Source organism: Periplaneta americana, chromosome 5 (assembly GCF_040183065.1).
Source record: "Periplaneta americana isolate PAMFEO1 chromosome 5, P.americana_PAMFEO1_priV1, whole genome shotgun sequence".
Lineage (NCBI taxonomy): Eukaryota > Metazoa > Arthropoda > Insecta > Blattodea > Blattidae > Periplaneta > Periplaneta americana.
The window spans coordinates 87724209-87736498 of record NC_091121.1 but is presented as its reverse complement, the minus strand read 5'-3'; the positions used below and the strand labels follow the sequence as shown (position 1 = coordinate 87736498).

Here is a 12290-nt window from a genome sequence, read left to right as displayed (position 1 = left end):
TTATAAATTATCCTATTTTTTCCACTAAATTCTGGACTATTAAATCATAGTTTTTGAACACGAGATTATTTTCCTAGAAATATAGCGCAATACATTTTTACGATTTATTTTAAGTATCATAAATTTAGATTCATTATTCCAATGTGTACTATGTTGCCACGAACTAAACTGAACTGATCTGAATAGAATCAGTCGTATGCTAATGTTCTAACCTTGATGTCCCTTCAGTCTGTGTTATCTGTCTATACTAAGCGACATAAAGCCTTCCCTACCTCGAGCCAGGAGAAGTGTACACACTATTTTATCTGCAGTCGCTTTGAATATAATACAGTAAAAGGCGGACAGATTTGACTGAGTGAAATCTGTTTCCTTGAGGCATTTTATGACATCGGATTAGAATTCAGCAACATCAGTAGTCCTGAAGTCCCAAATTTATTTTATAAATGAGGGCTCATTTCTTACATTAGAATGTTCCGAACTGAGGTTAGGATGAGCGAGCAACTGTCCGAGGAAGTTGATGCTAGATGCTATATTTTATTCCAGCATGAGGGACGTACCAGACATGCAAGCCTATACGAGTTTACCGTCACTTTTGTTACTTACATCACTTAGAAGGCAGAACTAGGGCTGGCACCAAAATATATAACAGAAAATTTTCGTCTTGGTAAAAAAATATGAATATAAATTCTCGTCGGTTCATTTTTGACAGAAAACTATCTCTAAAAAGCAAACAGATCAAATAAACTAAAAGAATCTAAGAATGCTGAAACGATATGTTTTATCTAAATCAGGATATTTCTGTCTACATTAAACACAACGCATCAAAACTACGTTCTTACGGTATTCACTCACTACTATGAAACTCTCATTGTCGTACCCTGAGGCAATTTAAACATAGCCTACTAGAATTAATGAAAAATCAGACCTCACAACTCGTAACTGAGCACCAAACAATCAATAACGGAGTCACAAACAACAAACCGATACTATTCCAATACGAACTGGAGATTAGAATGGCAATTGAACAGAAACAGCCGAGTAAAGTGCAGTTTCAAATTTACAGCTTACCATTGGCCATTACTGCCCGAGAAAACACACGAACCGAATTCTCATCAACAATGAGCCATACTGCATGTTATGTAAGCAATTAAAAGTGATGTACAAAAGTCACGTTACTTAGATGTATTTCCTAAGGACAAGGACAACGAAGTGAAGAACGTAAGTACAGCTGTCAAAAAAAAAAAAAAGTGGCCGCACTCGTGAACAGCGAATATTTTCGAAGTCCACTTCGGGTCGCGGCGATGTTACACGATGCATGTGCTTGTACAAGCAGTTCCCGAACTATGAAAGTGTTCCATATCTACGCCTCGTAGACCAGCGGTAGAGTGCTTGTTTAATGATTCAAAGGTCGTGGGTTCGGGCCTTCTTCAAGTTTTCATTTTATTTTTTAATCTTTCTTTAGCGATGTAAATGATATTCAAATTATCATTTATATCCAGTTATCGTTCTTTATGGATATCACGTTATTTATATTTTGTTATCGTTCTTTAGAGATATGAATAAAATTCAGGTCATCATTTGTATTCTGTTATCGTATTATAGCGATATGAATAATAATTATTATTGTATTTCCAATGGGGGTTAGCCGTATTTTACATATGTATGTTAGGGCTATAGTTTTATACACAAAAAAGATAAGCATAAAGAGAAATGGAAAAGAAAATTAAATTAGCTTACGCGATGTAAACAAAACATAAACAATCCGTAAATTAGGCATTGCGATTGCAAAACAAATATCAGGTATCAATTTGTAACATACAAAAACATTAACAACACACATACGTAACACTTCTATAACACAAATATGCAGCTTTCCGTACCATACATCATAAATTAATACACAATAGTCACACAAACACAATCAAACTATAATTACGACATTGCGACGACATCAAGCATCACATAACTGACTCACATACATAACAAATCAAGCATCCGTTACAACACATACACTTCAACATAGTAACCACACTTTTAAAAGTTACAAATTTGGCTCCAAGAAGAATAAATAGGACTCTGTTACTAATTACTATTCTTCTACAATTTCTTAAATACATCTGTAATAAATCTGTGAAATTCCGATATGAATAATATTCACGTTTTTTATATTGTTATCGTTCTTTAGCTATTTAAATAATATTCGAGTTATCATTTATATTCTGTTTTCCTTCATTAGCATTATAAAACAGTATTCAAGTTATTTATATTGTTATTGTTCTTTTGCAATATATTAATTAAACAAACCGATATTTATAATTTATATTCTGTTATCGTTCTTTAGTGATACTGTATAAATAATATTCAAGTTATTTATATTGTAATCGTTCTTTAGCGATATGAATAACATAAATTTAATATTAGGTTTGGAAAAATCCAGTTGCATAATACTGGTATTAGTTTTTCTTTTTGTATTATTACATTATACTATCTTGAACCACAATAAAATGAAAAGGAGTAACGAGGAATTGAACCTGAGATGTTGACATCTAAATTCCGACGTTCGTCCGCTGAGCTACGAGAGCAAAAGTGTGGAAACATTTTCGGAAAAATTGGCCCAATCACACTCTAAGATCTTCTGATGATTCGTAGAAGCTAGTCCAGGATGCGGGGGGCAAAGGCTAATTGAGATTTCCCGGTCTCTGACCGGGTCAAACATCCTGATAGAATTAATATTTAACCCTTGCCGTGACTTTCGGTGAAGTCCGGAGGGCCCAATTAGTCAAATCCACTCTCCTATCTCCACGCTTGGGCCCCTTGGAATTTAATAAGATGCGAAAGAGATAGTGGTGTGCGGAAAGCAACGGGATGTTACCGCATTTAGGCCTATCCTTCCCAAGAAAACTGCAAACATGAACAAAGGAAGCTTTTAATAGAAGAAGAAGGATCTTCTGCGGACCTCTGGAAAAAGAACTAAGGAAGAGACTAGTGAAGTGCTTTGTGTGGAGTGTGGCATTGTATGGGGAAAGAACATGGACATTACGACGAAATGAAGAGAAACGAATTGAAGCATTTGAAATGTGGATGTGGAGAAGAACGGTGCGTGTAAAGTGGACAGGCAGAATAAGAAATAAAATTGTGTTTGAAAAAGTGAGTGAAGAAAGAATGATGCTGAAACTGATTAGAAAGAGAAAAAGGAATTGGTTGGGTCTCTGGTTGAAAAGAATAATAGACGACATTAGGATATGTAGATCATATGCGGAGACTAAGAGGAAGGCAGAAAATAGGAAAGATTGGAGATTGCTGGGTTTGCGGTTAAAGACCTGCCCATGGACAGAACATTTATGTGTGTATGTTCAGAATGCCTGGAATATCGTGTCTAAGAACAGTCGCTATTTGCAAAGACTAGTCAATTCCATGCCCACTCGACTGCAAGATGATCGAGATAAGAGGAAGATAGACTAAATATTGAATTGTGGCTTTTTGTTTTGTTTTTTGAACGCTTAATTGTTTGAATGTTTTAAGGCCGACGCCAGTAAATTTGTTACGTTTATGCCACGAAAGATATTTTATTGAGAATAAAATCTTTTTTCTTTCCATTTGCAGCCACAATATCATAATGATAATGATAAAGTCATGGCATAATATATTAATGAACCTGATGTTAATTACTAAAATAATCATAAAAGAGAAAGGAGCCATTATGTCTAGTTTGTCTCTCTCAAAAACAGAACAAAAAAGGACATAAAAAGCACGAGGTTGTAGTCGAACGCAGGACCTCATGAATAAGAGGCCTGAACGCTACCATTATGCTATCGAATAACACACAGTATACTTCAATTATAACTGTAGATATCAGGCAACGTGGTCCAACAACATGTAACATCGCCTGTCTCCGAATTGTAGCGAAGATACCCGAAGGGAACTTTGATACAGGAGAGCGGCCACTTTTTCTTTTGACAGCTGTACAAGACGAAGACAAAGAGAACAAGGCGAAGAGGAGGGGAACAAGGTAAAGACAAAGAGAACAAGGTGAAAACAAGGCAAAAAGGGGAACACATGAGAACAAGGAAAACATAAGGAGACCAAGGGAAAGACAAGGATAACGAGGGGAATAAAAGAAAAATGAGGGCAGTACAAAAGTGGATTGCATTTTACATGATTGTCAATTCCCAAGTTATCCTCTCAGCGACAATCGTGGAAAGAACCCAGGTAGAGTCTCAATAATCCTTTTTCTAAACGATTCTCCCATTCGGATAGGAACCTCAGGGCAAATCAACTAACTGAGTCGTCATTCTCTAGATCCCTAATTTGTAAACAATTCCAATTCCTCTACCGCGTAATGCAGCAGAAGAATTAATATTGGCAATAAATTAGTAGTCGAGTAACTTGCAGTTTTTCATCATATTCTGGCTTTCTTTTCGTAATCTCACTTTGCTTCTTACTACCTCCGTTTTAGAGAAACACAACGGCATGGCATATCAATGTTTTCACTCATTGAATCCCCATTCATTTCCCTTGTACCGACTCGCTCTTAACGGTCAAACTTGAAGTGCCATATTTTTTTGAACTAGCAAAAGAAGAACATATTGAAAATCAGGATGAAGTCATAACTATTGTTTCATTACTCACCGAAGACGACCATCTTCTTGGTCATGAAGTCCTCGTCGTTGAAAGTAGACACGAGGCACTTGTATTCGCCCGAGAGCTCTGTGGTGGGGTTGGGGATGTAGAGGGCGCGGTGCATGGTGGCGACGTTGTCTGAAGCTCGGTGGCTCAGGTCCAGCTTGCCCTTCAGGATGCCGAGGTCCTGCGGCTTCTGACCCGGTATCCACTGGTACACAGGACTGGGGCTGTTGTTAAAGTACCACTTCACCACAAGACCCGAGTACGAATCTGTCATTTCGGTCGGTTTCAGCGTATATTCGCAGTCCAAAAGCGCGCCCGAACCGGAGTTATTCCGGACAGCAGGCGGCACCCGGAGGTCCGTGATCTGGATACCAACCGCACCTATAAAAGAAGAGAGCTCCGTGTTAGCAATACCAAACTATGTTTATTAAAGAAGATACATTTTTCTACGTGTACACAACCAAAGTGAAGATTGTACGACAGTTATTACATCCAAGGAAATACGTATTTCAAATACTCCTGGGTTAGAATTTCATTTAGGACTTTGAGAATATTCCCGAAGAAGACTCTATTACCCTAATCACTAATTGTTGGAAGGTGTATTCAATTATTTCACACAATGTCTCAAAATATATTTTCCTTAGGCGACAAACCTCCAAACTTGTCACGTTACCCGACAGTTCTTTGGTATAGCACATTTAGATTTTTTTTTTTTTGTATTTTAGTTAAAGAAGTATTTTAGTTTTATATGTTGACATCAATAAATCACAATCATAGTAATTAACATCGACATCATCATTGCTAACAATTTCGAGAATTGTATAGTCTGTTCGGAAAATGTTTGGCCAAAACTTAGGATGGGTGAAGAGACCAAAAGTAAGAGTATGACAAAAGTCATATAAACCTGCGTCGCTTTTCCAAGGATCTACACGGTCTCAAAGTGAGGCTTAGTACTCCCTTAGTTTGGGCCAGCATCGCTGTTTGGGCCAGTCATTAATTTGGGTTTGTGGCAATGGTATAGGTGCAACACCGTTGTTGACATGCAGTGATAGATACACCTGGGCAGAAAAGGCTGACCATGCATCTTGTTTACGACAGAATCAGACATGTGGACGACAGAAGATTGTTTCCTCTCAGTCGATGTCTACTATAGTAAATTCAGTTCGTTAGATCGACAACTTCGAGAAACTGTGCATTCAAGGTAAGAGATACTAATATAGTATGTTCTCTTATTAACTAGTCGCAAGTTACTTTCTCTCCCAATGTGTGGGCGTATGTTGTTGGAAACTACTTCTTACAAATCTCCTTGATGATAGAGTTCCTATAAAGTTTTTTGTAGAATTGCTCACTGAACTATTACAAGATGTACCTCTCTCAACAACACAGCGGATGTGGTTTGAAGCCGATGGGGGTCACGTGAATGATATTGCTTATGAGATGACAAGTGAATGTGATCAAGATCTGATAGCCAGGATTGCCATCGCAACTGGTGATTTCCACAGATACCAGATAATTTTGTATGTGTTCGTTAGTCATTATTTCGGCGATTAGCTCTTTATCACATTGTAGGAGGAAGATATTTAGAATATTTTCTATGATTATGCAAATAATTACTAAGGTTTGCAAACCTCACTTTGAAGTTCCCTAGATCCTAGGAAAAGCATCACGAAACTATGAAATCTTTTCCATAACATTTTCCTTTTGATCTCTATCATCAACCACACTTTGTTGGGGGAGGAAAATATTTTAAATAGCAGTTCATCCCGATTTCATACTTCTGTCTTGAAAATTGATTATTATTATTATTATTATTATTATTATTATTATTATTATTATTATTATTATTATTATTATTACTGCTTATTGTTGTTTAGTCAACTATCCGAAGATAGGCTGAAACCTCATAAGTGACACCAATAAGTCATCACCCATGGGAAAACTATGGCAGGAGGTAGTGGGATAGGTGAGCAGTTCCTTTTCCCTCCATTGTATACTAAAGGTCTGTACGGACTAAAATTATTAGGCTCAGCCCGACCCGGCCTGACCTGAACTAGACCCGAACCTGACCCGAAACCCGAGATTAGTTTATGATAATCAACGAGATCCCGACCCGAAACCCGAAGACTAGCAGATAAAGCAGAGCCAGAGGTCACAGGGGTCAGGAACAACTGCGGGAGAGATCACTGCAGTAGGAGTATAAGAAAGAATAATCTCCCAGTCTCCCAAGTAAAACAAATGAACAATGCTCTGTGTCTACGATAGAGTAGAGACGAGACAAATGCCGCTACGAAATACGAAGTCGAACTAAACAATAACATTTACGATACCGGTAGTATACTGTTCTGGATGAGTACAAGGTAGACATTAATAGTTAATGCATTAAAATCTTCATTTCATTTTAATCAATATTTAATTCGCGAAAAAAAAGGAAGATTTCGTTTCTTTAAAGTCCGAACCCGACAAACATAAGTGAATTTGAACTCGAGCCCAGTCCACGGGCCGAGACGAGCCGGGCCGGGCCGGGCCGGGCCGGGCCGGGCCGAGCCGAGCCGAACCGAGCCCTAGAGCCGCGGGCTTCACCCGAGCCCGTGCACAACTCTTTTGTAGACATCGCAGACTAATAATAACATATTTCACTAATCAGACAAGATGTATCTACGAACAATTATTTTTCTTCCTCCGACAGAAATTCAAGTCAGATGTACAGCCTTATAATAATAATAATAATAATAATAATAATAATAATAATAATAATAATAATAATAATAATAATAATAATTTATTGCCAGAACAAAGATACATACTTACTGCCTTTTAAGGAACCCGGAAGTTCGTTGCCGCCCTCACATAAGCCCGCCATTGGTCCCTATCCTGAGCAAGATTAATCCAGTCTATATCATCATATCCCACCTCCCTCAAATCCATTTTAATATTATCTTCCCATCTATCTCTCGGCCTCGCCAAAGGTCTTTTTCCCTCCGGCCTCTCAACTAATACTCTATATGCATTTCTGGATACATATTGATTTTTTTATATAAAAACACTCTAGCACCCCCAGAAAAAGTTACATACTCGTGCTCGGTGGGCATTCCACATAATGTTAAGACATTTTATTAAATAACAGAGTAAAAAGTAAAAAAAAAAAAAAAGAAAAGAAGAAGAAGAAAAACACTATATCACAATAATTTAACTTTAAATATTCTTTGTAAAGTAATTTTTAATTGATTTTTTAAAATAAGGAGCGTTAAAATAAACCATTATTATTATTATTATTATTATTATTATTATTATTATTATTAATTAGCAAACTCTATGTTTGGGAATTTATATATTATCATGAAGCCTTAGGCCGAAGTGGGTACTGTGATTACATGCTATAGTTGTAGTATATTCAGGTACTTGAAGCATATGTTGTCTGATCTTGTGATTTTATATTTATGTGAACATAAATTAAATATATTTCGGTTTTTATGTACGAAATTCAATAACACATTGTTATAAATTTTATGGAAGTCAAATACTTTAAATTCTGAATACAGCAGCTCTGAAGGATAATCATGAAGTTTATTAAGGCGTATTTTTATTATTATTTTCTGTAGTAGAGTTATTGGTATGAGGGAGGTACTATAAGCACTACCCCATCCTATGATGCCACATTGTAATATACAGTAGCTTGTAATAATGCGAGGTAAATCAGTCCTAAAATATGGACAGTCAAATAATTTCGTAGGATGACAGAATAATGAATAATTTTTCTTAATCTATTGCACAAAAAAAGAACATTTTTATCCCAACGTAAATGTTGGTCGATTATTATTCCGAGATATTTAACTTGAGGAAATTCATAATAGATGTATTATTATTGTTACTATTATTATCATTATCATCATAATAATAATCACCAATAATGTAATTAACCTCAACATCGTGAACAACGGAATTAGAACTGTTTCTGATACCGGCTTCTGAAGGGATTTTCATAATGGTAGACCTATACTGTTAATATATAGTCAGTTACAAACCGAAATTAAATTGTATGTGATGCGTAACGTCGATTGTACTCGCTTGCTGCGGATTTCTAATAAAAATCGCCTGTATTTTGTCAATCTCGTTCCAACAAACGGAATTAACATGGCCCTCTATACAGTATAGGTGAGTCTATACGGCGGCGGTGGAATTCGAGGCAGGGCTGTTGGTATGTGATAATTGCATTCAGTTCGTTACGTGATGGAAAACGAACTGCTGACAGTCGAAAGTGAGGGTATCACACCGACGGCGACGTCAGGTCACTGCAGGTGCAATACCTGCCACATCACCTCTTTTCCCACAGTATACTAGCGCCTACACAGTACCAAATCCGCATTTCTCGGTCCGAAGACGTTAAACAAGACCACTTTTGATGGGGAGACGACTGTAGGTGTAGAAGCCACAGAGAAATACCTACAGCAGAAATATAGTGTTTTATTTAATAACTGTTTCTAAATATAAAATACGTTTTATACTTGATTATTTAGCGATGCTGCATCAACTACTGGGTTATTTAGCATCGATGGAATTAGTGAAAGCGAGATGACATTTGGCGAGATAAGGCCTAGGATTTGCCAAGGATTACCTGACATTTGCCTTACGGTTGGGGAAAACCTCGGAAAACCCCAACCAGGTAATCAGCTCAAGCGGAATTCGAATCGACGCCCGAGCGCAAATCCGATCCAGCAGACAAACTCGCTACCACTTGAATTACGTCGGTGGACAAAGTATGTTGATTGTTTAACAAAAACAACCATCAAAGTTAGTAGTTATCGTGTCTTTGTAACACAACAGATCATTAAAAAAGACGAGAATTTAATCTTCCTACTTATATAATGTTCGTTGACTGTATAAAAGCATTTGACAAGGTCCAACGTAATAAATTATGGGAAATAATGTATAGTAAAGGGTACCATATTATTTAATTAAAATAATACAAAGTTTATGCAAAAAATGCAAAAATATTAATAGATATTATAAATAAAACTAGTAAAATGAGTTAAAATTAATCAAGGCGTGAAACAAGGCTGCCCATTATCACCACCACATTGTAACACACACACACACACACATATACATATATATATATATATACATACAGTATATATATTGACTCAGCTGTTGAAGAGTGGCAACGAGATTTTACACTTGTACTTCATACAAATAATATGCTTTTAAATACAGGTACTTTATTATTTGCGGACATTCAGTTGCTCATGTCCGAATCGGAAGACGAATTAAAAATTGCAGCGCATCGTCTTCAAATATGCGTGATGACCTATAATCTTAAAATTTCCAAAGTTAAATCTAGAATAATTACATTTTTGGGAGTAGATCATTTAAGATGTAAAATTATAATTCATGATAAAGCAATGGAATAAGTGCTTAGGTTGCAATATCCCATACATAAAGGAAGACGATATAGTCCACAAAATAAACAAATTTTAGAGAATGTGTGGAACAATTTGCCACTCACTCAAAAATAAAACTTTAAAAGAAACAGATGAAATTCTACAAAGTTTAGCCGTTTCACTTTTGATTCAGGTGCGAGAAATGGATTTCAAACAGAAATGCTAAAAGAAAACTGGAAAGCAGTGAAATGAAATCCCTCAGAAGTGTGGCAGGTTATTCATTATTAGACCATCAGAGAAAGGAAGACATAAGATGTCAATTAAATACTTACAATCAAGTTCACCGAATAGAATAACAAAAATAAAATTGGTACGAGCAGAATTAAAGTACGGAAGAATAAAGATTACCAAAAATACTCAACTATCAGCCGAACGATGAAGTGTTGGAAGACCTAACACATGATACATAAACGACATAACTCTCTAAATTTGGAACATGCATTTTGGCCTAAATCCTGATGCTGAAGAAGAAGGTCATTGAGAAAAGGTCTATATAGAAAATAACAGCTCAGGCTAGAAAACATAGTACTGCATAACAGTGAAAAGAGTTTATGGTTTTCAGGATTAATACTGCTCGTAGTAGATGGGAGGATAATATTAAAATGTATTTGAGGGAGGTGGGATATGATGATAGAGACTGGATTAATCTTGCACAGGATAGAGACCGATGACGGGTTTATGTGAGGGCGGCAATGAACTTGCGGGTTCCTTGAAAGCCATTTGTAAATAATAATAATAATAATAATAATAATAATAATAATAATATGTTTACTCTTATAAGGACTATATTTTATAGGTGGCAAAATTAGTCCCAGTATCCGGTTAATCTATATGAAACATATAACCCTAACTCCATAATATATTATAAAATGTAAATATAGTTAAAGACTAGGTTCGTCTTACAAACATGTTTAACATCATTGTTAAAAGAAATTGATACAATATTAATATGAATACAGATGTAACATGTTACCTAAAAAGCTGAGTAATAACATAGCAAATGTGAGAAAAGAAGAAGAATGATGAGTATCCGAACGTGTGTTAAGACTTAACTGTGTGGTTCAGTTCAAGAACCTTCTAAGAAAATCAAAGTTAAAAGGAAAAAATTTGTAAGCATTCTACGAGTAGGCCTATATGATGGTATTGCAGTATATTGCCATCCCTCTTGTACTTCTGATGCGGATACACGTCGGAGAAATGAAGTCACAACACGGGTAAAAACAAACTGGAACAACTCTAGAATACAGTGTGTTGAGTACCGGTAGTTAAAGACCGTGTCGTAACGTTGCGAGAAATGAAGACCATTTGTACGATACAGAGAAGTTTGTGAAGTAATCATTACAAGAAAAATGTTTTTTTCCCTTTCATTTATTTATTTACTCATTTACGTATTCATTTATTTACTCTTATTTATTTATTTATTTATTTATTTATTTATTTATTTATTTATTTATTTATTTATTTATTTATTTATTATTTTGCAAAGGAAACTGCACTTTTTGGTCCAGGGGAAATACAAGTCTTTATTCACTGTTTAAACAAATTACTCATTGTAACTTGATATTTGGAACAACATCTACTAAGGTAGCCACATTCTTTTGCTCAGGGATAATAACTATTCGGAATACAGCAATAGCCGTTTTTACTGGTGTTCGTTTGTTTCTTCTTTCCTTTCGTTCAAGACTTTACAAGGCACGGTCACTAATGCTGAAACATTTTGCTTACCTGTAATCTAGTGTTCAGCAAGTAAAAGAATTAATCTTTTTATTATAATCAAGCCTAGCTCATATATACCCAGATTGCTCGGCCTTATAGGCTTTGACGGTAACAACTTTTGTCAGGTTTACTATGCTGCCATCTAGTTGTTACATAAGGAGTGACTTCTTATTTAACAACTAGATGGCAGCATAACTCCAATTTGAATTGCATTAGCGACTGTACTGCCATCACATGTTCGTTTACGGCGGACGGGTGGCGATCCTGGCGGTTGTTCTCTTCAAAGTGTTACCGATTTCAACATAAAGATGAGTAATCTGTTATATATGTGATCTGGGAATCAGGTTAACGTCTAAAATCTAAAAATTGTGAAGTAATTTTCGAAAGCCAAAATATTATTTATTTATGTATTTGTTTATTTATTTATTTTTCTGGATATTTCTCTTTTAGATACATCCTCAGTGTGAAGAAACTCTGGATACACGCTGTAATTTAAGAAAATCAACTGAT

At 35.8% G+C, this 12290-nt stretch overlaps 1 protein-coding gene across 3 annotated transcripts in view; it reads right to left on the bottom strand.

The window, feature by feature from the left end:
- The window catches only part of LOC138699959 (uncharacterized), a 599613-nt gene that overhangs the window by 319364 nt on the left and 267959 nt on the right, over positions 1-12290 (bottom strand). For all 3 annotated transcript variants that reach the window (XR_011332138.1, XR_011332139.1, XM_069826195.1), the window contains exon 2: positions 4630-5007. Coding sequence is in view for 1 of the 3 variants with exons in the window: in XM_069826195.1 (XP_069682296.1) it covers positions 4630-5007 (378 nt within the window). In the remaining 2 variants the exon portion in view is untranslated. The remainder of the gene's footprint in view (positions 1-4629; positions 5008-12290) is intronic.